This window comes from Procambarus clarkii, chromosome 42 (genome assembly GCF_040958095.1).
Source record: "Procambarus clarkii isolate CNS0578487 chromosome 42, FALCON_Pclarkii_2.0, whole genome shotgun sequence".
Classification (NCBI taxonomy): Eukaryota; Metazoa; Arthropoda; class Malacostraca; order Decapoda; family Cambaridae; genus Procambarus; species Procambarus clarkii.
The window spans coordinates 7172751-7199328 of record NC_091191.1 but is presented as its reverse complement, the minus strand read 5'-3'; the positions used below and the strand labels follow the sequence as shown (position 1 = coordinate 7199328).

At 43.5% G+C, this 26578-nt stretch overlaps 1 protein-coding gene across 1 annotated transcript in view; it reads left to right on the top strand.

The window, feature by feature from the left end:
• The window catches only part of LOC123770297 (uncharacterized protein C12orf56), a 52790-nt gene that overhangs the window by 5238 nt on the left and 20974 nt on the right, over positions 1-26578 (top strand). The window contains exon 2 of the mRNA XM_045762010.2: positions 9487-9920. Coding sequence (XP_045617966.2) covers positions 9835-9920 — 86 coding nt within the window. The 5' untranslated portion in view covers positions 9487-9834. The remainder of the gene's footprint in view (positions 1-9486; positions 9921-26578) is intronic.

The window sequence follows — 26578 nt, the reverse complement described above, 5'->3', positions numbered from 1 at the left end:
GGTGCCTTCACTGGCAGCGTTGAGGGAGGTGACCTTGGGGGCTCCGTGAGTACATGGTCGTCCTGTGTGACCGCCAGTGACGGACCTCACGCCTCCAGGAAGCAGTGTGAAGATAATGATTCGTGTCTGCCGTAATTGAGGTGCGTAAGAAACGTTTCTTGGGTGTAACTTTATTCTGTAATAATTACGGGGGTCCTATGCTAAATTCCCGGAAGAGAAACAAAATACGCACCGCGATTACTGACAAAAAACGGGTATTTGTGTGGCTGGTGTTCTCCTAACTCAACTCTCCTAGTTGTGGTTGGGAGGATTGAGCTTCTTGGGTCCCGCCTCTCGACCTTTAATTAAGTGGTGTAAAAGGTTCCCGAGCTTATTTGGCTCTGTCATACCTACATTTGAAGCTGTGTGTGAATTCTGCAACCACCACTTCACTTCTATGATACTTGCGTTTATTCAGTACTCAGAAACTGACAAAATAAAACCGCACACTAGATATTGAAGAGACGACGACGTTTCGGTCCGTCCTGGATCATTATCAAGTGTGAGTGTGTTCCCGCGTTCGTGAGGCACCAGCGTCATATAGTAAGTTTTGGTGTTCCCTGTCTATTGCCATGAGTATTTTGTATGTGGTTATTTTGTCTTGTTTCTTATATCATCTCACGCTGTGATGTTCACTTCGTTAGGTCTCACGTAGCTCATACCTCTCGGTTCTGGGACTGGGATGATGGCATACCTGTGAAATTGATCATGATTTAGTTTGAGTAACGCGAGATGACGCCACACTAGTGCCGTATATTCAGTTGTTGTTCTGACACAGTGCTAAACTTTTCCTTATTAAAATATATATAGTGCACGTTTGATATAACTATTGGTAACCTGACCATCACCGCCCGGCTTATTTACCTGAAGTTACCCGAGGGCCACTAACAGTAGTGGCCTCGACGAGGACAGAAACCCAGCGGCTTGTCAAAGGTCCTCCCCATTTCCCATGACAAATTATCTAGCCATATTTAAGCACATTGCTTAATGCAACATTCGTTGTTAATATTACTGAGATTGTGTAGTGTTCTATAACTATCCTATTGTGAATGGCTTATCATCAATGGGAACATCATTGATACAGCTCACCATTCATAACTGCCGGTAGTGTGGACAAGGGGGCGCTTGACCTCGGCAGCTCCAATGTTTACTTAAATCTGGGTGGTGGATATAGTTGATGTGTGGTGAAAACACTTATTGAGCATTATAGCATGGATGCTGGTGGATGTGATGGATGAGCATGGTTACACGTCATTTTGTCACGTGTTCTTAAACCTGCAAAGACAGTATTTGTTCGTTACAGTCATAAGTCCCGAGGAGTCTATAATTATCACCAATTTAACTAACCAACACATGTGGTATTTACAAAACATGAAGTTTATAGTAAAATGGGGAATTACATAATTTGTTGTTGTGAATGAGAGTTGCAAATAAGCAACTAAACATGGCCTGTGAAATTGGAAAATGATTTCTGAATACCTCTTCTGTTTTCCAGCTATTTGTAATTAACTATAAATCCTTATCTTTATCATTGCTATATGACTTGTACCAAAAATGTGTACATGCAAGAAAGTGTCTGAGCGCTGCTGGGAGACACTTACAGTCAGCCACCACTTAACGTCTAATTGGTCTAGTTAATAGTACTTTAAGTAAGCGGTCCCTTCATGTGGTCTTATTAATGGGGTTGTTTGATCATGCTTAACTAGCACGCAGTATAAGCGTCCTGGTGTAGGCTAGTTCATGTGTAGTTCAGTGGTCACCCCCACTACCACCTACATCTGTGTCTTGTCTACACCCTTATGGGGTATTTTTTTTTTTGAGATATATACAAGAGTTGTTACATTCTTGTACAGCCACTAGTACGCGTAGCGTTTCGGGCAGGTCCCTGGAATACGATCCCCGCCGCGAAGAATCGTTTTTACAATAAAGTACACATTTTACTGTTGAGTTAAACAGAGGCTACAGTTAAGGATTTGCGCTCAGTAAATCCTCCCCGGCCAGGATACGAACCCATGACATAGCGCTCGCGGAACGCCAGGCGAGTGTCTTACCACTACACCACGGAGACTGTTATAAACCAATTCTAAGTTGGTAGCCGTATTTACCTCACCATACTTGCCTAAAGGTAAAGTATGGGGAAGTCCTTGCCTCGTATTTTTTATTTTTTTTTGCTGACATTAGTTATTTTTTCGCATGTGGCCTCGAAGCTATGACTGGAGGTGGCTTCCACAACTTCTTTCTGCACATTCTACTTTTTGACCACCTGTACCTTGCAGTCCTTACTCATTTGTTTCCAGCTTTCACCTATGACCTCTTGTCCTATTTTCTCACTTTTGAAAAGGTTATCCTTTTCCACCGTGTTTATTCTCCCCGGTATACTGTATATATAGTGATCATGTCTCCCCCCTGTTCCTTCTCTTCTCTTGGGTTGAGAGACTGAACTCTGAGGCAGCGTATAAGTTAGAGATGTATCACTGCAAAAGTTATTAGTTAACTTACGTAGTGTAGTGTAAGTTATTAGTTACCCGTAAGTGTTGTGAATGTAATTTGACAAAAGTGAGGCTATGTGAGGTAAAATGCTATTAGCGAATTATTGCTGCTGGTGATTGGTAATTGGGGGTTTACAGTGATTGTGACGTCATTGTGGCTTAATACTCTCTACAGTAATCTACGATGAGAATGCGACTTCAGATCAAGTTCAGTAAACGCGCACAACGATTGATGTAGCTCTTGGCTTCCACCTCTTATCCTTCACTCAACTACCATATCGACATTTGAAGTTGTAAATTATTCTGCCTCCACCGCTTCTATTACATTTATCTATTTCTCTGGTTCATTGAGTACGTGTGAAGCCCACCCCCCCTCTTGCCGGATACACCCTGTGTACACTTATTTGTGTAGGTCCCTTGCCAGATACACCCTGTGTACCATTGCGTGTGTAGCTCGCATGCAGATAAAGACCTGGCATCATTACATAAATTGATACATCCTAACACAAAATATTCCCAGGCAATTCTTCATGCTGATTATGGGGCCAGTATGACTCGGTGATGGCTGATGGCAGAGTCATGTTGATAGTACGATAATCTGTAGCTGTTGTGGTACGATAATCCGTAACACATTCAGGGTTGGGCAGGTAGGATACTACTTATTCTCCGTTTAGTTGGATAAGTTGTTCATATATAGTGAATTGTAGTGTTTTAGCGTGTGGGAATGTCAGGTTGTTTGTAAGACTCGAGGTGAGATGGGGAGGGGCTGTGTGGTGGTGATGGGGGTTGGGGCGCGTGTTGGCGGGAAAGATTTGGGGGCGCGAGTGATGGCGGGGGACTGCTTGTGTTGGGGGATGATAACGAGACGTTGCTGGCGTGGCCATCATTATCGATCCTGCTGTCTCTCGTCGAGGTCTCGTCGAGGACACGCTTCGCACACTTCACCTTGTGTGTCTACTGACGACACCAGTGTTCGGTGGAGAGTTGCTCATCACTCGCCCTCGAGTGTGTGGTGTCGTGGTCATGTTTACCATACACCCGTCACTCCCGTAATAATGTAGCGCCTGAGCCTGGCACTGCACCATGTGGAGAGTGATGGTGGCGCCCCCAGGTTCCTCTGGTGTCTCATCTTCCTGGGTACCTTGAGGTTACCTTGAGGTACCTTGATTACCTTCCTGGGTAATCTGGAGATGAGAGAGGTCTTAGAATCGATGTTACCAATGGAGTCCCAAATGGGTCAGTAATAGGGTCATTCCTATTACTATTCTACATGAAAGACTTGCCAGAAGGAAGAGATTCTTCCACACAATGTACGCTGCTTATGACAACACTGAGGCGGGTAAATACGATGGAAGATTACACTGAGGCTGAACACCCCGACAAACTAACATATGGGAGAGGAAACCTTCATAGATTCCCAAAGAAAATTATTTTAGGGTTGATATTACACCCGAACTTGTCACCGGAAGCAAATATCAACCTAATAACAGCAGCATTAAGCAAGCTTGGTTACATAAGAACTACCTTTATGAATCTGAACAAAGTCCTTCAAGTCCTTGTTTACCATTTGTGTGAAGCCAATTCTGGAGTTTGCTGCACCAGTGTGGAGGCCTTACCTTATTAAACACAAGACAGAGCTGCAGTTGGTTTAAACAACCCGTCCGCCTAATAGCACCTCGCATTTTGACGTATACTTTAAGGCCAAACTATCATACAAAATTTTTTTAGCGGCTCGTGTAATTGACATGTCTCGTTTTCTGTTCGTGGGTCCTTCGGTAGGTTAGGATAAGACACTTTAGTACAACAGTTTCTTGATGTTAGGAACGTTCGCTAGAACAGGCTGGTTTAAAGGTGTAAATTGTTAGAACATTGTACAAATGAAATGCTGTTATAGGTGACGTGACAGGCAGACTACTTGTATAGCTTTAAATGTTTAAATGTAACTTGAACCAATATACCAGACAATTAAGGGATGAAAGGCGGGACCAAAGAGCTGAAGCTCATCCCCACCTCCAGATACGACTTGATGAACGCGCGCGCGCACGCACATATGATGCGCAGCGTGTGCAGGACTGCCAGGTAAAGGTTAAGACTACCGTATTAACCCATCCCTGCTCTCTCACCCCCTCCCTCTCTCCACCCCTCACCTCTCCACCCCTCACCCTCTCTCCACCCCTCACCTCTCCCCACTACCAGGATAACCATCACCTCATGCATACCCCTCCTCTGAACCCTCACCATCCCTACCCCCCATTATCATCACAGATCACATGATTCCTGGCCTCCCTCTCACTCCCAACCCCCCCCCCACCCTTCCCCTCCCCTCACCCCCAACACCCCCCCGTCTCCCCCTCTCCCTACACCCCCTCCCTCTCACCACACTATTAAAGGATAAAATTTACATGCTGACTACCATCTCGAGTCGCCTCAACGGGGAGAGTAAGCCTGCAGGTAGTCAAAGGTCTCCTCGTTATTCCTGATGATTTTTCCAGTTGTATTTGTAACTGTAGTTTGGTCTTGGTATATAGGGCTTCGGCGGGTAGGAGGTTTCTTGGGTTAATAACCCATTGAGTGAAAATGCATCTCCCGTTTTCTGTCCAACATGGGGCTTGTTGAGCTTGAAGCTGTTGCCTCTTTGTGCAAGTTACACCAGACACTTTCAAGAAGTTGTCTGGATTCGTATATTCCAGTTAGTTCAGTATTTTAAATGTCTCTTAAGCCCTCATGTCTGGTTAGTAGTGGTAGGCCTCACCTGTTCCTGGTATGTGAGGTGCCTTTTGGGATGAATTTTGGCGCTCTGCGACTAACTTTTTCAAACGCAGTTTGTTCTGAAGGCGAGGTCTCCATGCTTCGGATGTAGTAGTGTAAACAGAACCACACTAGCTATTTTCCTTGACGTCAAAGGTATGTTTGATTATTCCTAAGGGTTGTGAAGTGCTGGTATGACTGCTGGAAGTTGCAACTGTAAACGTGCATCATTCAACCGATTGATTGATTGATAAAGATTAAGCCACCCAAGAGGTGGCACGGGCATGAATAGCCCGTAATCATTCAACTGTATTATAAATACTCCCTACATCAACACGCTTTACCTAATCTTACCTAGGTCTAACCTATACATGACCCCAATATATATATTATTTATATTTGTGAAGATTACATTCTTATTCATCATGTGTATTTGCCAAATATTAACTAATTAACGTCGGCCATAGTCAATATTTATACTACTGAATTTCCTGAAGGAACGAATGCATAAATGTGAATTTCCAGAAAGAACGAACGCATAAATGTGAATTTCCAGAAAGAACGAACGCATAAATGTGAATTTCCAGAAAGAACGAACGCATAAACGTGAATTTCCTGAAGGAACGAACGCTCAAACTTTGATTTCCTGAAGGAACGAACGCTTAAATTTTAATTTCCTGAAGGAATGAACGGCCATAGTGAAACACATTTCCTGTCGCTTATGATCGTAAATAATTTTTTACCTCGATAATTTGCTTTTTCTTATAACTAAAAATTACGATGTAAATTGCCTTGCTTAGAATGAACCTGTGATTCATACCGATCCTACAATCATGCAGATACACAATGATAGTGTATATAGGTCTATTTGAATTGTAATTATTTTGAATTATATATATATATATATATATATATATATATATATATATATATATATATATATATATATATATATATATATATATATATTTTATTAAATATGACCGAAAAAGTAAGATTAATAATTCTAACACGAATTTTCTCAATCTTTCGTACATTATGCTTCACTGTTGGAGGTAAATCAAAAATCACTTCTCCAAAATTCATTTTTATTTCTAGTCTGACGCGACACGGGCGCGTTTCGTAAAACTTATTACATTTTCAAAGACTTCACAAATACACAACTGATTAGAACTTGCGTTTCCCTGATTTTATATCTACATTTGAGTGAGGTGGGAAGGGTGATGTGGCATTACATTTGAGTGAGGTGGGAAGGATGATGTGGCATTAGAGGATATTAATAGGGTATTAAAAGTATCAACACAAGACAGAACACGGAACAATGGATATTGAATAGAAGTGTTTGTAGAAAGCCTATTGGTCCATATTTCTTGATGCTTCTATATTGGAGCGGAGTCTTGAGGTGGGTAGAATATAGTTGTGCAATAATTGGCTGTTGATTGCTGGTGTTGACTTCTTGATGTGTAGTGCCTCGCAAACGTCAAGCCGCCTGCTATCGCTGTATCTATCGATGATTTCTGTGTTGTTTACTAGGATTTCTCTGGCGATGGTTTGGTTATGGGAAGAGATTATATGTTCCTTAATGGAGCCCTGTTGTTTATGCATCGTTAAACGCCTAGAAAGAGATGTTGTTGTCTTGCCTATATACTGGGTTTTTTGGAGCTTACAGTCCCCAAGTGGGCATTTGAAGGCATAGACAACGTTAGTCTCTTTTAAAGCGTTCTGTTTCGTGTCTGGAGAGTTTCTCATGAGTAGGCTGGCCGTTTTTCTGGTTTTATAGTAAATCGTCAGTTGTATCCTCTGATTTTTGTCTGTAGGGATAACGTTTCTATTAACAATATCTTTCAGGACCCTTTCCTCTGTTTTATGAGCTGTGGAAAAGAAGTTCCTGTAAAATAGTCTAATAGGGGGTATAGGTGTTGTGTTAGTTGTCTCTTCGGAGGTTGCATGGCTTTTCACTTTCCTTCTTATGATGTCTTCGATGAAACCATTGGAGAAACCGTTATTGACTAGAACCTGCCTTACCCTACCAATAACGGTTTCTCCAATGGTTTCATCGAAGACATCATAAGAAGGAAAGTGAAAAGCCATGCAACCTCCGAAGAGACAACTAACACAACACCTATACCCCCTATTAGACTATTTTACAGGAACTTCTTTTCCACAGCTCATAAAACAGAGGAAAGGGTCCTGAAAGATATTGTTAATAGAAACGTTATCCCTACAGACAAAAATCAGAGGATACAACTGACAATTTACTATAAAACCAGAAAAACGGCCAGCCTACTCATGAGAAACTCTCCAGACACGAAACAGAACGCTTTAAAAGAGACTAACGTTGTCTATGCCTTCAAATGCCCACTTGGGGACTGTAAGCTCCAAAAAACCCAGTATATAGGCAAGACAACAACATCTCTTTCTAGGCGTTTAACGATGCATAAACAACAGGGCTCCATTAAGGAACATATAATCTCTTCCCATAACCAAACCATCGCCAGAGAAATCCTAGTAAACAACACAGAAATCATCGATAGATACAGCGATAGCAGGCGGCTTGACGTTTGCGAGGCACTACACATCAAGAAGTCAACACCAGCAATCAACAGCCAATTATTGCACAACTATATTCTACCCACCTCAAGACTCCGCTCCAATATAGAAGCATCAAGAAATATGGACCAATAGGCTTTCTACAAACACTTCTATTCAATATCCATTGTTCCGTGTTCTGTCTTGTGTTGATACTTTTAATACCCTATTAATATCCTCTAATGCCACATCATCCTTCCCACCTCACTCAAATGTAATGCCACATCACCCTTCCCACCTCACTCAAATGTAGATATAAAATCAGGGAAACGCAAGTTCTAATCAGTTGTGTATTTGTGAAGTCTTTGAAAATGTAATAAGTTTTACGAAACGCGCCCGTGTCGCGTCAGACTAGAAATAAAAATGAATTTTGGAGAAGTGATTTTTGATTTACCTCCAACAGTGAAGCATAATGTACGAAAGATTGAGAAAATTCGTGTTAGAATTATTAATCCTACTTTTTCGGTCATATTTAATAAAATATGTCTACAGGAAAGACTGCTACCAAAATATACTAATATATATATATATATATATATATATATATTGGTCAAATAGGCTTGTCTGCAAGATAATTGCACTCGTTTCAATGTTTATTAATGTTGCAGTTGAAAGTTGAATAGATTGATGATTGATGAAGATTAAGCCACCCAAACGGTCGCACGGGCATGAATAGCCCGTAAGTGGTGGCCCTTTTGAGCCATTACCAGTATCAAGAGCTGATACTGGAGATCTGTGAAGGTGCGACTGCACCCTGCCTGACGGGAGATGTCTCCCGTGAGTCGTGATTAGTTTGAGGATAAATTACTAATCATTTCTAGATATTTTGAACATGTTAGGTTATGCTTGGTTATGTAAAAGCTAGGTTAGAATATGCACGGTTTTTAAAACCTTTAAGCACCGTACCAGTTGGATATAGGATAAAATATAGTTAACTGCATTGTATGTATAATTTCAGTTACATTATCCTATCTTATACTGTGAACTTAGCTGTATATAAGATATAAAATATATGCATTTGTTTAACTCGAGTGACAAATAATCTCTTATTTCTTATTTTAGGCAAGATATCATGTGTGTGTGTATATATAAGGATTCTTGACTAGGCTTATTGTGCCTAGTATCTATCTTAATATATCTTAATTAAACACTCCTGGAGCTTCATACTCGGGGCTCCAAGATAGCTGATATCTTGGAGCCCCGGGCTTCATGAAGCAGTGCATTTGTATGTTTTTTTATCAGTGAATTTGTAAATAGCTCAGTATGGACCCATGTAACTAATACAATAGCCTATTCATTGATACAGTAGCCTATTATTTCATAAAATAGCCTATTCATTGATACAACAGCCTATTATTTCATAAAATAGCCTATTCATTAATACAACAGCCTATTCAATGAAGCAGTAGCCTATTGTTTCATAAAATAGCCTATTCATTGATACAAAAGCCTATTCGTTGATACAACAGCCTATTCATTGATACGATAGGTCTATTCAATGATACAGTATTCATTGATACAATAGCCTATTTTTAATACAATAACCTATTCATTGATACAATAATCTGTACATGAAGACAGCAGCCTGTCATTTTCCCTTAAACTTTCCTTCATGTTTCAGGAAATAAAATGAGTGTGTGCGTGGACAGAGTGAGGCTTAGTGTGTGGTGTGAGGAGAGGGTGAGGCAACACACTCACACTCCATGAAGCACTTGCTGCAGGACTTCGAAGCCACCCACCACACAAACATACTATTTTATGCTCGTCTCAACATGTGTAGAAAAATAAAATCGGCATTTTCAACCGCCCTGTCCATTAATTAGACAGTAGCCTAAAGGAAGTATTCGGGTTACTCACGTGTTTAAATATTAAAAAAGTGAAGTGTTTTCCAACATCGTCGCGAGTTGCCAGGCGCCGTTGATGGACTGTTGAAACTGCCAGTGATCAACTCCAAGCGTTTCACGCGACGATGAACAGCGGCGACGAAACAAGAAACAACAAATTGGAATACTTTCTCAAGAAGAACCTTCACCCCAGCGTTTACAACAACATAAGGTAAGTGAACACGGCTCTCTTGGTGGGAAAAGAAGCGGAGGTACGCCTGGCGAGGCTTGTGCTTGACGCCTGGCGAGGCTTGTGCTTGACGCCTGGCGAGGCTTGTGCTTGACGCCTGGCGAGGCTTGTGCTTGACGCCTGGCGAGGCTTGTGCTTGACGCCTGGCGAGGCTTGTGCTTGACGCCTGGCGAGGCTTGTGCTTGACGCCTGGCGAGGCTTGTGCTTGACGCCTGGCGAGGCTTGTGCTTGACGCCTGGCGAGGCTTGTGCTTGACGCCTGGCGAGGCTTGTGCTTGACGCCTGGCGAGGCTTGTGCTTGACGCCTGGCGAGGCTTGTGCTTGACGCCTGGCGAGGCTTGTGCTTGACGCCTCGCCCTGGGTGTGAATGCGGAAGTAGATCCTCGAAAGGTTTTTGCCATGTGATATAAAATATTTGACTATACATGGTGTGTTTGGACTAACCTCCCGGACCAAACACAGGTCCCCTCCCACGCCCGGGACCAACATTCTACTCAACAAATACCACGTAAATTAAGGTGCTTATCTCCACTTTGTAAAATAAATGGACGACTTGAAATTAATCTAAATTTATTTCATAGGCTGTTTACATGAATTTTGTAATATTTAAGCATCAAATGTTTCGTAAAATGTCATAAGATCTACAGATTTTTGCATGGAAAATGTTGAAAAAAAACTCTCCCTATAAGTCATATTCCCAAAAAAATACAAAAACTGTAATACTTGCTTCATTTTGTTGATATAATGACAGGTGTGTGGTCAATCCCGGCAACAAAATTCTGGTGCTTTATTGAATTTAAAGCACCGCTTTATTGACGGTGCTTAGATCTAACGACCATCGACGTTGTTTTTTACGCTTCTCGTTAAGCAAAACCACTTAAAATTTGACGCTGGTCAAACCGTTAGAGCGAGCGTATAATGTTCCCCGTATAACGGACTAGACAAAGTCGTCGAAGGCAATGCGATACGCAACTTTAAATATAAATATGATAAGAACACAAAATGGGAACAAGTTACAGCATTGAGCCAGCGATAGTGTAAGAGCCGGGCTTAAAGAACCGGGGCCAGATTCACGAAGCAGTTACGCAAGCACTTACGAACCTGTACATCTTTTCTCACTCTTTGGCGGCTTTGTTTACAATTATTAAAGAGTTGATGAGCTCCGAAGCACCAAGAGGTTTTTTTTATAACAATAACAACAGTTGATTGGGAATTTTTCATGCTTGTAAACTGTTTAATAAATGTAATCAAAGCCGTCAAAGATTGAGAAAAGATGTACACGTTCGTAAGTACTTGCGTAACTGTTTCGTGAATCTGTCCCCAGATACTCGGCCCTGCAGACTCAACTAGGTGAGTACTCGCTGCACCCGTCGACTGAGTCACACGTCATGTGGCCAACTGTTCTTGCGTCTGAATTTAAATGTTGACGTGACAGAACAAAAGAACACGAAATCATAACAAGACGATCAATGGTTAAAACGTGGCCGAGGCGAGTGTGGCCGAGGCGAGTGAACACACTAACATTGGCCATCACGTCAGGCACCTGGTGGGTTAATAAATTATGACCCTAGTTAAACACGTGGTGTTGCCCAGACAGCACCACCACCGCCACGTAGAATTCTATCAGTATCAATTCCATCACTCTACCACGTATCAATTCCATCACTCTACCACGTATCAATTCCATCACTCTACCACGTATCAATTCCATCACTCTACCACGTATCAATTCTATCAGTAAGCAAAGGACTGGCACACCGAAAGGGAACTTACGAGGAGAAAATCCCTAACAGAAATACCGTGGAAACAGAACTCAGAGTAAAGTCTGTACATAATATGATGGATTACGTCACACTGAAGTATCAAGAGACAGTAAACAAGTTCATCCCGGCCCTAAAAATTTAAAAAATGAGAAGCAGAAAGAGGAATCCGTGGTTTAATCGGACATGTATGAAGGCACAGGACACGAACTCAATAAAAGGACGTGAAAGAACTACCGAAATAACAGAACACCAAAGAGCAGAGAGAGATACGAGAGAGCCAGGATTGAGTACCTCAGTATGAGAAGAGAAGCAGAGAGAGATACAAGAGAGCCAGGATTGAGTACCTCAGTATGAGAAGAGAAGCAGAGAGAGATACAAGAGAGCCAGGATTGAGTACCTCAGTATGAGAAGAGAAGCAGAGAGTATGAAAATGGGATAGCCAATAAAACCTAAAGAGCGAACCAAAACTGCTCCATAGTCACATCAGGAGGAAAACAACAATGAAAGAACAGGTGATGAAACTGAGAATGGGTGAAGACAGGTACACAGAGAATGAGGTGTGTGAAGATTTCGACAAGAAATTAGAGATCTTTACAACAGAGCGAGAAGTCTGTAAACTAGGAGAGGTGGCAGTAACCCAGGCAGCATTGAAAAGGTTCAAAATTTAGGGGTTAAGAGGCGTCTGTTGGATCTGGACGATAGAAAGTGGCTGCTGAACCGGATGGAATCTCACCATGGGTACTAAAAGAGTGCGTGGAAACACTTTGCTTGCCACTCTCCATGGTGTATAGTAAGTCACTGGAGACAGAAGACCTACCAGAAATATGGAAGACAGGTAATGTAGTCCCAATATATAAAAAGGGTGACAGGCAGGAGGCACTGAACTACAGACCAGTGTCCCTAACTTGTATACCATGCAACGTGAGGGAGAAGATCGTGAGAAAAAACCTAGTAGCAAATCGTGAGACGAGGGACTTCGTGACACACCTACAACATGGGTTCAAGGATGGCAAATTTTGCCTCACAAGTGTAATAGAATTCTATTGTAAGGGTCCCGAACTGGTAAGCTGTACTCTAGAGTATGACCTCACGAAACCCGTCTTTACTTGCTTATAATATAACTATGTACTTTAAACCAGGGACGTAGAACCAATCTGCATTTATAAACACTTCAAACAAAAGAGTGACCACGTGGAGCCGGTACCATATTTTTGCATTGGCGGGACTCAAGAAACACCCAAAGTTCGTGCCTTACATTAACAACACAGGAAAAGGGATAATACATTAACAAGGAATAATTTCTCACTCGCCCGATTAACGATTACAGTTCCAGACACACAAGGGGCACACGCACATGGGAACACAGGTGGAATCTGAGTACCCAAATGAGCCATAGACATTAGAAAGACCTTTTTAGTGTCAAAGTAGTGAAGAAATGGAATGCATTAGGCAGTGATGTGGTGGAGGCTGACTCCATACACAGTTCAAATGTAGATATGATAAGAGCCTAATAGGCGCAGGAATCTGTACACCAGTTGATTGACGGTTGAGAGGCGGGACCAAAGTTCGACCCCTAATCACCCCCCCCTCCCCTAATCACCCACCCCCCTCCCCTAATCATCCTCCCCTTCCCATATCACCCCCCCCCACCCTAACCCCCTCATCCCCCCACCCTAACTCCCTCATCCCCCCACCACACACACACACACACACACACACACACACACACACACACACACACACACACACACACACACACACACACACACACACACACACAAAAACAACCGATAGCTGGAAAGGCGGGATCCAAGAGTCAATGCTCGATCCTGCAAGCACATATAGGTGAGTACATATAGGTGAGTACACACACACACACACACACACACACACACACACACACACACACACACACACACACACCAAACACGGGAACACGCGTACGAATCCTCTGACAAAACACTCAAGATACCAAAGGGTATTGACAAGGTAAACAAACATACACTTTAAATGAAGCAGGTCTTGAACCAGGAGACAAGCCCAAACTGAACCATTGGTGAACAATTGATGTAAGAATATAAGAATGACTTTCTTCAGTGTTATGGTAATGTGTGAAGTACTCCCGAGATTACTTAGGATATTTGCCATTCAACTGCTGAAAAAGCTGTGGCCAGGAGCTGGAACCCACTCCACGTAAGTACCAGTGGCCGAGTGTGTCCACAGCGGACTAAAACGGCAGAAACAGAGGAGACAGTATCACGACCCAGATCTCCGCCTCAGTGCAGACAACACACCAAGGTCCGGGAACCCACTTAAGGAAAGATGGTATCAAAAGAGAACGTAATCACGTACCATTACGTGTCTCGGCTCGTTATATGCCACGGCCTCAGCAGCACGATAACGGCTTCGACACTGAAGATCTCCTTATATCTCTTGGACCCATTGAAGGGATCAGTTTCCATTTATAATGGAATCGTCCTGGTCCTATCCCCTGGCAATGTTATTTAACAATTTAATAAAATTCCATGATTGTCGTGAGTCTCACCCTCCCAATCCCGTCTATAAACCTTTGCTTCACCCACGGAAGCCAGCTTGGGCTGACTTAGGCATTACTAGAGTTCGGCTCCTTTAGTTCAGAGATACAAGATTGGTTAGGTAGGTAGCTTAGGTTTTATCAAACTTCTATGTTACTTTTAACTAAAATTACAGGAAATTAAAGTCATATATATTATGGAATGATAATGCTTTCCATTATAAGAACAAATTTAAAAAAATATATTGTCAGGAAAATTCTGCTTGTTAGGCAAATGTCCTATTAGGTACAACAGGCATACCACCTCTGGTGCAGGTGTAGGGACCCATAGCCTCGGAGAGGGGAATAAAGAGCATTCAGCGAAAAACTTGCTGTTTGACTCTAAATACGTCTGAGAATTTGCTTCTCCTACCTCCACTTTCTATTATTACTATACACTTTATTATACAAGGTTACATCACCTCTCTGGACCGCCACACTGAGGCGCTGGAAGAGAAAGCTCGTCGTTCTAGAGTATATTGTTTCGGTGAGCCTGAAACAGAGATCCTTGAGAAACCTCCTCGCGCACACTCCCCGTGGACCAAGGGTCTCTGATCCTATTGGAACAAAATTGTACCGGTGATCTATTCCCCTGTACCTGGTTGATATATCTGTATATGAGGCCGCGGCTCCTGCTTGACCGGCAGAGAGCGTCGAGTATGTAGCTTGACAGTATGTAGCTGTCAAGTTCTACTGTATGGCGCTCTGTTTGGTATGGCATATGACGTCACAATACTACAAGTGTTGAGGCAAGGATGTAAACAGTGGGAGTAGGGGGTGGGGGGGTGGGGGGGGGGGGATCTGGTGATCGTAGCCAGAACAAAGACACGTGTCTGGAGGACTGGTGTCGTGTGCACTGTACCTGGTGCACTGGGTGCACCCGGAGTCACCACAACATGAATATAATGCTGTGTGTTTACCTGGTTACCAGGAGACCCCCCACCCCCCGCCTTAACCCCCAACCCCCCACCCCATATCCCCTCTACCTCTCTCCTCACCCCCCCCCACCCCCCTCACCCCGGTCTTCCGCAGTCCACAATATCTAATTGTGAGTAAACATTGGAGTTCGCCACACCCCCAACACCTATTTTTCTGTTGCAGAAATGAGCATTGAATCTATTTGCCAGTCAGGGAGAGTGTTGCAGAGTACGCACTCACTCTGATGGGTAAAGTCTAGAGTACAGTTTTACAACTTACAATTATTATGCTATGTATACTAGCAGTTATGGGGCGGGGGGGGGTGGAGGGGGTGTATGGTTGGATAGGAGTGGATAATGCAAGTTAGGTGAGGTTGGAATAGCTTTTGTTAGAATTAGTATAGCTAAGGATAGGCTGGGCTAGGATAGGATACGTTATGTTGGTTGAAGTTAGCGTGTACCACCATGTGTTCTACCACCATGTGTTCTACCACCATGTGTTCTACCACCATGTGTTCTACCACCATGTGTTCTACCACCATGTGTTCTACCATCACGTCGTCTACCACCACGTGGTCTACCGTCCCACAGCCCACCTCGTCCCCAGCTCCTCCGGGTGCTGGGGGACCCACAGCAGTACAGGTGTACTCACGCGCGCATCAACATAGTGGACGTGTCATCAATACGTGGGTAGCGACGCCGCCGCCACGACACCTGCCGATTACCATATAGAGCGCCCGCCCTCCCGGGGACCAAACACCTGTTTGTTTACATTCACATGGGTGCCACCCTTTCCGCTTTGTATAATACACACCTGTCTCTCTTTGTTCGCATGGGAGTTCACTCTCTTCAAGGACCATGCACACACCTGTCAGTCACTGCAACGCACACGTGCCTCTCCCATCACGACTCAGTCTTGGACAACAGTGTCAACAGTGAAGGTCGGGCCTCGATCCTGTTATGGTTAATGTGGTGTAAAAAGGAGCAGCGCCACAATGACACGCTTCCCCTCTACTTGAGTAATTGTGATTGCGGGGATTGAGCTTCAGCTAGTTGGTTCCGCCTCTCACTGGTCAATCTACTGGTGTTTACAGGTGCCTGAGCCTATTAGCCTCTATTGTATATGCATTTGAAATTCTGTATAAAATCTGCCTCAAATATATAACTTCTCAGTGCTCCCAATTTGTTATTAACTATTCTGAGACAAATTCTCTCTCATGTCTGTGGCTCACTTTGGTACTTTGTCCATTGTGTGAGTACCACCTGTGCTGAACAGTCTTTAATCTGTCCTGTCAATTTATCTGATAATTTTTTATGTGGTAATCATTTCTCCCCTAGCTCTCGTATCTTCCAGCGATTGGATGTTTAATAACTGTAACCTTTCCTGGAAATTTATACCTCTTGGTTCTGTGACTATTCTATGGATACCACACACTGGGGCTGCATAATCCAGGATTGGTCAGACATATGTAATATACAATATTCGAAATGATTCTTTGCACAAATTTCTAAAGGCAATTCTTATCCTGGCCAACCTAGAATATGCCGCTGAAGATATTAATTTGACGAGGGGTTTAGAAGAGAGGTTCGACGTGATATCTACCCTCAGATCTTTCTCTCTTCTAGATTCTTGAATTTCATCTCCCCTCTGATACCCAGTATCCAGCCTCATTCTCCTAGGACCTAGTTTCATTATGTTGCCTTTGCTCGAGTTGTATTCTAATAGCCATATGTTGAACATTGAGCTTGTCCAGGTCATCCTGTACCTGGACAAGCTACCTTTCTCTTACGATCCTCTGCTGTAGAGACTATAGTAAAGCTAGCTTTTTTATTAACGGTTGCAAGTACAGGGCACAGATTTCTGTGTCCTCTCCTGTAGGAGCATCAGTTACGATAGATTCTCTGGATAGTCGAAGATTGACTAACCTTCTACTATTGATTGATTCTACTACTACTTGATTGACTGACACCAGAGAACTAATGATTTTAAATACAGATCTTATATATATATATATCTGGAAAGGGAGAGAACCACCTGGAGAAAGAGCGAAACCTATATAGCACTGGGAAGGGGTCATTTTAAGGATTTGGGATGGGACAGGGAGGAAGGAATGGTGCTCAAGCACTTGGACGGTCGGGAATTGAACGCCGACCTGCATGAAGCGAGACCGACGCTCTACCGTCCAGCCCAAGTGGCTAGTTATTTCTGGGAGCGTTTATGTTACTAATATGTTGTGTGTGGGGGGGGGGATTCGTGGCCCTCTGGTGGCGGTATAGATTGAAGGGATTGTATAGCTTCCTAAAAATCAATTTTATTTACTTATTTCTAGAGTTTCAGCAGTATTCGAGAACAATATTATCACTACGGGGAGCCGGTCGGCCGAGCGGACAGCACGCTGGACTTGTGATCCTGTGGTCCTGGGTTCGATCCCAGGCGCCGGCGAGAAACAATGGGCAGAGTTTCTTTCACCCTATGCCCCTGTTACCTAGCAGTAAAATAGGTACCTGGGTGTTAGTCGGCTGTCACGGGCTGCTTCCTGGGGGTGGAGGCCTGGTCGAGGACCGGGCCGCTGGGACACTAAAAAGCCCCGAAATCTTCTCAAGATAACCTCAAGATAACGGTGCTTCATGTGGTTATCTTGAGATGGTTATCTTGAGATGATTTCGGGGCTTTAGTGTCCCCGCGGCCCGGTCTTCGACCAGGCCTCCACCCCTAGGAAGCAGCTCGTGACAGCTGACTAACACCCAGGTACCTATTTACTGCTAGGTAACAGGGGCATAGGGTGAAAGAAACTCTGCCCATTGTTTCTCGCCGGCGCCTGGGATCGAACCCGGGACCACAGAATCACAAGTCCAGCGTGCTGTCCGCTCGGCCGACCGGCTCCCCTGTGTGGTATACACGTGATCTGGGCTCGTGTGTTGTATGGCTGGGCGTTTGTTAACTCCGAAGAGTCTATTCGGGGTACAAATTATTTTTTTAATCTTAATAAGTAGCTAGAGTTTCAGGTGGAGATCGCTGCTATTGATTGTTGATAGGTGTTCCTTACAGGGGGGGGGAAGACAGGTGTGGGGGGGTGAAGACAGGTGTGGGGGGGGGGTGTGAAGACAGGTGTGGGGGGGGGGGGGTGTGAAGACAGGTGTGGGGGGGGGTGTGAAGACAGGTGTGGGGGGGGGGGGTGTGAAGACAGGTGTGGGGGGGGTGAAGACAGGTGTGGGGGGGGGGTGTGAAGACAGGTGTGAACCCTGCAGGTGTTGTAGTCGGGTATTTGTGTCGGTAATACTTAGCTAAGTCGTGGCATTGTTTTGGGGGTGGCAACCACCAGCATAAGCCTACTCTCTTGATTACTGTTTTTAGTCTTTTTATTGTCTTTTTACTCTGTGTTTACTCTTTTTCTTTTTTCTCTTTTTACTCTCCTTTTTACTCTACTCTTTTTTTCTTTTTCTTTTTTCCACACACACACACACACACACACACACACACACACACACACACACACACACACACACACACACACACACACACACACACACACACAGGGAGAGAGAGAGAGAGGGGGGGAAAAACCCAAATTAGCTGTTTTCTAGAAATATGAAAAAACAGGTGACGTAGTTTCTATGCAGAGAAAGAGAGAGGAAGAAAACGAAAGTCCTGCGTTACAAGCCAATGTCACTACCACACATTGCTTGCAAGGCCACAGAAGGACTCTTTAAGGAGACGAAACGTCGTTAACTGAATGAAAATGTGCTTCACCTCTAGCGTAGCAGGAGCGTCGAGATGGAAGGGCCAGAAGCAGGAGCGTCGAGATGGAAGGGCCAGAAGCAGAAGGGTCTGAGAGGGGGAGCAGAAGCAGTAGGGTGAGGGGGGCCAGCAGTAAGCGAGGGGAAGGGGTCAGCAGCAGAAGCAGGGAGGGTGAGGAGTGGCAGCAGTGACCCAAATCTTTATTGACCAGTCTAGCGGCGTCCCCCCCCCTCCCTCTTTCTCCTCCTCACCCACCTCCCACACTCTCCAAACACTTAATTACGCATCATAATACATCCGTTTGTTGTTAGTGATGTCACGTGTATATAACCATCAGTCTGGTAAATTGGTGGCCCATATAGATAGCAGGGAGGTACAGACATGGTATGTGATTACCGGTAATGAAATGCATGCCGCTGTAATTACTGTTTCTCTCTCATCTTTTGTCGTCTTTACTGCATTAGACAAATGTCGTGTCTTAGGCCAGATGGCATGGTGGTGGTCACGCAACCTTCCAGCGCCTTCCGTGCCCCCCTATAGGCACTCGTTTGACCCTCAAGGGACTTGCTCGACCCTCCAGGCACTCTCTCAACTCTCCAGACACTCACTCAACCCTCCAGGCACTCACTCAACCCTCCAGGCACTCACTCGACCCTCCAGGCACTCACTCAACCCTCCAGGCACTCACTCAACCCTCCAGGCACTCACTCAACCCTCCAGGCACTCTCTCAACTCTCCAGACACTCACTCGACTCTCCCTTATGGGAAACTTATTTACATTATCTTCACGCAGATGCTGATACACAACACATACAGACCTTACGCCTCGTAATGAGTGCCAACTGGTGTAGACTATTACTCTATATTATGTAAACTGCTTCGTATACCAAGAAAGTTTGGACCCAACAAAATACTGCAACATATATTTGTTTGTATCACGAACTTTGAGCTGTGTCTGCTCGACCAGAGCTTGCAAATTGAATCCAGGAACATTCATTATTTTAATGCGAGTCATAATTATGGAGAGAATTTCGGGGTTTTCTGGATTTTTCTATTTAGCAACATTTCCCAGTTTCCTCAAGCTTGTGAACGAATCTGAATCGGTTGAGAGTCGGTTTGTTGCCCTCTCACTGGGAATTTGGCTTCAAATGTGTCGGGGAGTTCGAAACACTTTCATTTGTAAATATACAGTAGTATATATATGTATATGTATATATAGTAAACTTATTTTCAAAAGTAAAGTTACCAACCAGATTGCAGGTTGTGTATCCCACCGGGTTGTGTATGGAGGGTGGGAGAATGCACAATGGCCAACCCAGAGACGATTTGGAATAGATTTGGAGGAGATTACACATAGGACTACCCAGAGACGATTTGGAGCTCTGAGAGATTGTCCGGTCAATAAAGCACGGAAATAAGGATGAAGGAGAAAGGGACTTACGACCCAGGCGGTCCCCAGGCTGTGTGAAGAAGGGTCAGAGTGGTGGTGGAGGTGACGTTCCCAGGTGGTGCTTGGCTACAGGCTCCTCTAGGATAGACATAACTTAAGAGGGCCAGCTACAGGTAAAGAAGACTCACGAGCGGTGGCCAGATTGACAGGACAAAAGCATAAATGAAGCCTGGTGTTTCTGAATTATTTCTAACCGATAATGGTTCACTTGAGGAATTGGACTGAAGAAATAGTTGGGGTATGTGAAACGCGGGTTGACATTTCCATAGACTTTTTCTAGTTTACTTAATTTAATTTTTTTTAATTAATTCTCGTTATTTATGTTATGTTGGTAGAACAATTATTCTGCATCGATAATTATATCAGAGTTAGGAGTACCGGATTGCGCCTGTTTGTCTTAACAATATAACTCTAATCGATCTATTAATATAACCCAACTATGGATGAACATCACTATGCAGTAAATAAATTTTTTATCGCATATACATTTCTGAAATATCGGTTTATAAATATGAAATTGCATAACAAATCATCAAATTCAACGGTAAAGATCTATACAGCTTTTGAACAGTTTTTCGGAATTTTGTATTGTGTATTCCATCGATCAGACTCAAGGCCGTCTCCTCTAGTCTGGCCAGCGGGTTTGGCTATTTTAAAGTGCTTAATTTTTTCCATTTTTCACCATAGTGTTATACACGAGTGTGTGTAGGCTCGTCTAGTGCTGTGAGGTCCAGCAGGTTATGGAGCTCGTCTAGGGCTGTGAGGTCCAGCAGGTTATGGAGCTCGTCTAGGGCTGTGAGGTCCAGCAGGTTATGGAGCTCGTCTAGGGCTGTGAGGTCCAGCAGGTTATGGAGCTCGTCTAGTGCTGTGAGGTCCAGCAGGTTATGGAGCTCGTCTAGGGCTGTGAGGTCCAGCAGGTTATGGAGCTCGTCTAGGGCTGTGAGGTCCAGCAGGTTATGGAGCTCGTCTAGGGCTGTGAGGTCCAGCAGGTTATGGAGCTCGTCTAGGGCTGTGAGGTCCAGCAGGTTATGGAGCTCGTCTAGGGCTGTGAGATCCAGCACCCAGCAGCTGAGAGCAGTAGTTCCTCCAGTCCCGTGATCTGTAAGCTCTCCTCAGCAGGATTGATCATAACATAGTCGTTCATACCATAAAATATTCCTTCTAAAGAAAATTCTTCAGGGTAAGCTTTTGTTGCCGTTGTCGTTTATTCTAGTTAATATAATTCCAGTAAGCTTTTATACATATGATTTTTATGACACTATTGCCGTGTGGTTTCTGGCAAGTCCGGACGAGAGAGAGAAGAGTCTGGAGAGAGACCCTACGCCACGCTGGAGTTCCCTGTTGATATGAACTTCAGTAAAGGGCACCGCGCCTGACCTACTTCCTGAAGTCCTATTTACAGCCTAGTGTTAGCAAAGGTGCGCGCGCGTGCTTGTGGGTGCGTGTGCATCTGTATGAAAGTTTAAAATTTAAGATAATTAGAAAATCTAAAGATTTATATTTCCTATTCCGAAAATAAAATGCCGACGAGACACACAAATATAAAATTGAAGCTCTCGGCGTCATGCAACAGCAAATGAGTTATTAGAATTGACTCTAACTGGGGTACAGGATGTGAACATTTTGCTAGATATATCATTTTCTCTGATAGCAGGATTGACTGTCCATAACTTGAACTGTAATACCAGTTGGCCCATTCACAACCCCTGTAGAACCAGAAGCGTCTCCGGTTCCTAGTGCTTATATGCCCCCCCTGGGGAAGAACCAGCAGCGTGTGGGTACTTATGCTTACTGGACCCAGGTTCGAGTGTTCTCTTATGACTTGCTGTTAAATATTGGTGGAGTAGTGAAGATGGTTGACGGGGCTGGGGAAAGGGGAAGAGAAGCCTAGAGTAAGGGGAGCTCCTTGTCTTACATGACTGTACACGCCAGCAGCGAGATCAATGGAGAGAGGAGGCAAGGCTGAAGGTCACGGGCGAGGGTTGGGAAAGGACGGATGGAGGGAAGGTGGTGAGGATGTTGGAGGGCGGGAGCGAGAGGGCGGGCGGCCGGGTTTTTTGGCGGGATATTGCCTGGGAGGGCCGAGTGTGTGACGTGGAGGGGTTCAAATAATAACAACGTGAGAGAATATGGCGACACGATCTTAGATAATTAAGTCATAACCAAGGAGATAGTCGAGGTGTCCAAGTTGTAGCTCGCATGTCGCCCGGAAGCACGGGCTCACCATAGCCCGTGCTACATGTAAATTTTAGTCCCGAGTAGCTGATTCTAAAACAAGAAGAAGAAGAAGCAGCAGCAGCAGCAGCCCGGAAGTGGGAAGGGGAGATCCAGTTTATACTTCACCTTGGCATGTTTGATTACGAATGCAGGATTAACTTCGCTGTCTCCAATCAGTAGGCGATTAGCCAGTGATTGGGCAAACAAATACTGCAATAATAGTTGTAACCAGAAATTTTGAGAGTATGGGAGCCAGTCTTTTGTGATATATCATAGTGAACAACCCGTCATCAACAAAGGTGAAACGCTCGTCAATCAACGCCAAACACCGTTGATGAATGAAAACACCTTACACACGACTCACAACTGATGACGTAAGTACCTTTCTCGAACACTGCTTCGTACACATCCTCTGCTCGATTCGTTAGTCATGTTGCAGCCCGTCCTCCAAACAAAGACCCAAAAGTGATTCCATCCACCCGCCAAACCCCCTGTTTATGAATGAAAAACGGTTTACACATGTGGGAACCGACCTGTGAGATTTATATTTATTTAATTTATATGAATTTATATTTACGTTAATTTGTATACTTCGATAGCAATTTGTATGATGTTAAGTGGACTGTATTTCTGCAATAATCTCATAATCTCACAAATCGATCCTCTACACATTAGGGGGGTTTATATTAATTGAATTTTTTAACCGGGTCACCCTATATCCAGACATTAATGGACATAAATGAAAGATAAATGGGTTTCGGAAGAACACTTAACTTGAATTTGTTGACAGCGTGTTGAAGATGGTACACCTTTGGTTTCCATAACACTTCGTCCAAGTAAAATTAACAGGAGCCGTATTTGCTCCCGTGAGCCTCTGGTCTAGTATAAACAATCACTGCCCCTCCCTCACCCTCATGCCTGGCTTACATTGTCCAGATGACAAAGTGATAGAAGGGTCACATTTACTCTACTTTAATTCTGATAATTAAGTTAATTTATATGAAATGTTTTTATGATGGTAAAGTCCAAAGACTAATGTATTTAAGAATAATTCCCACCATAATAGGTGGTGAATTTAAAATAGTATGTGGTAATGATATTCCGTTTTCTATAGACGGTAATTCCAGTACAAGTTACGTTTTCTATGGGTAACTTGTTTATACAATACAGCAATATTATGTCTGTATGATATTATTATTAAATGCTGTCGGATTTTCCGACAACACACGACTCACAACTGATGACGTTCGAACACTTCTGGAACAAGTGCTTCACTGACGAATTTTATTCGAACCACAACGCTGTAAATGCTTCACCCACGTACTACAAATACAAATAATCGCCAACAGAACCTAAACACCTAACCTAACCAATGCCTAAATATGCACAATATGTTAATATATAATAATATTAATTTATATTTGAGAAAAGTTCTGTTATGAATTAACAATGTTAAAACTGATGAATGCGCCTTTGGGGTCGACCGCTGGATGTAATCCGATGGCGGGTTGCCCTATGTGTAGTCCTGTTGCCCCCCCCCCCTATAACTATGACTATAGGGAGTAACTATGACTCTCTTAGTGGTGTCCTCGATCTGAGTAATCCGAACGAACGTGACATATTGAGAGTGTAGAGTGCACAACTAGCGTGCAGCGGTTGTGTAAAGTCCTCAACACCACCTCGCGGTGCTCCTGGTTCTGCAGACGTTGAGGCCTCCCCCCTTTACTGCAGCCGTAGGGCAACCTTCAGTTGACCCGCAGTAAGGGCCCGGCTGTCGTGGACAGTGCGGGAAGGGCGTTCCCGAAGGTCGTCAGCCCCTGTCACGGGTTTTCGGCCTTGGCATCCACCAACTCTGAAATAGTCATTGTGGTGACGTGTTGACCCCTGTCACCACGATGGGTGCCCAACCTGACGATCCGGATCCTAATGTACTACTACTACATCCCCCCCCCTCCTTCTGTAGTCCTGTTTGGCTCCCTGTAATAATTTTGCGCTATTGCTCACAGGGTGAGTGTTAGTTTCTGCAGTGGTCGGTGATATACGATGCGTGTGACAATGGTTGTAGATGATGATGCGTATGGTGGTTGTACACACAACCCTGCAAGTGTTTGGTGGTGATGGTTGTGGCAGTGGGTGTGTGGTTGTGGTGGACGGGATGGATGTGTCTGGTAGGAAGCAGAGCTGTTGATTCGACTTTCGACATCTGATTGTGTCTAAATATACTTGACCCTCTTCTCCGTCATTAATATATTCCGTGGACGACCTCTGCTTTATATGTCACTGGTGTCTTCTTCAGTTTAGATGTAGCAATATATATATATAATGTGTGTGTATGTATGTGTATATTATATATATATATATATATATATATATATATATATATATATATATATATATATATATATATATATATATATATATATATATATATATATATATATAATAATATGTTCGTTATTCAATGACACTTGGAGCAGGGTAAGATAATTATCACGAGAAAGCGCACTCAGTACAGTATATGGCAAATGGAAGGGATAGGAGGATAGAGTGAAGGAACGGCGCCCCCAGCCACTTGGTGTCACCCGGGCACCTATGATTGTTAGTGAATAAATGACAACAAGTGCGATGTGAAGCTGTCTTATTGGCGTGGCGCACGACAAGCCGAGTCATGCTGTGGAGCACTAGTTCAGCTTCAGTAATAAACTTAACCAAATCAGGTCATGGGAACTGTGCCCTGCTTGTTGGAGTAACGAACTGTTGTCATGTCATTCGTTAAACTTGTGTAGAAAATGTTTCATTTTTGTGTATACTCTTTTAAAGCTGGCATTGTGATAGCTTAGTGGAAATCGTCCACTAAATTCTCTAGAAGGCCACACCATTATACAGCTTTGGCTGATAAGTGGTCCCATAGGTTTATTACCTAATTGAAATTGAAATAAGTTTATTGAGGTAAAATGCACACAAAGGGATGAGGTAGCTCAAGCTATTCTCACCCTGTTCAGTACATCATGTTAATACATACATAGACACACATCACAAACAATAAACATATTACCGAACATTCTGAGAGATAAACATATACATTTCCTCCTTTACACAACTATATTACCCAATGGGTGAAAAAGCATCGGCCATTCCATACAATGACGTAATTAACTCTGCAGTAGGCAAACTCGAATTATTTCCACCCATTAGGGTCTGACAAAGATATTCAGCGGAATTTATTTGAAGGCCACATCTTGTTAGGGGCCTCGATAGGGGCAGGAGGCTGGCGGCTTGTCGAAGGTCAACCCTTTTTCATGAGGATTTGTTTATATAATTCTCCGCGTTATCTCTTGTGGTGAGTTTTGTGAGCACAGTAAACTAACCCCACTGGTTAAAAGCAACCAATCTTACATAGTTTACTATGTAACGTTGGTTACTTTCAATCAACGGTGTCCACTGGGATACTATTGGCGACATATGTGGCAAATTGATTATGCAATAACGGTTGGGGCAGCAGGCCCCGGTGGTGCCCGGTGGCATACTCCACATCTTGTACTGTAAGCTATTCATTATTACAGGTGACTATTATCGACAATTATTTAATTATATTAATATTGTGACGAGAATCTATAATAGAGCATTGGCTATTCTGGCTGGTGTTGTGCTAATCGCACATTAATCAAATAAAAATTAAAACGAAGAAAAAATAACTGCTTGTGTCCTCTATGGTGTGAGAGCTGCGTGTAAAAACCAAAAAGAATAAAACTTCCAACATTTAATATAATAAAAATTACTTTAACACAAAATAATGACAAACAAGACCCCTAAACACTTGGCTTTACACAAAATTAAAAGAGAAATATTTACAAGATTTTACGTTAATCAAAAGGAATGCAATGACTATACAAAAGCTGTAGGCATCTACTGTCTCCTGGGGGAGGCGAGAGAAGATGTTACTGCTGAGAGCACGAAGTGTATTCTGATGACTGGACCCTGGT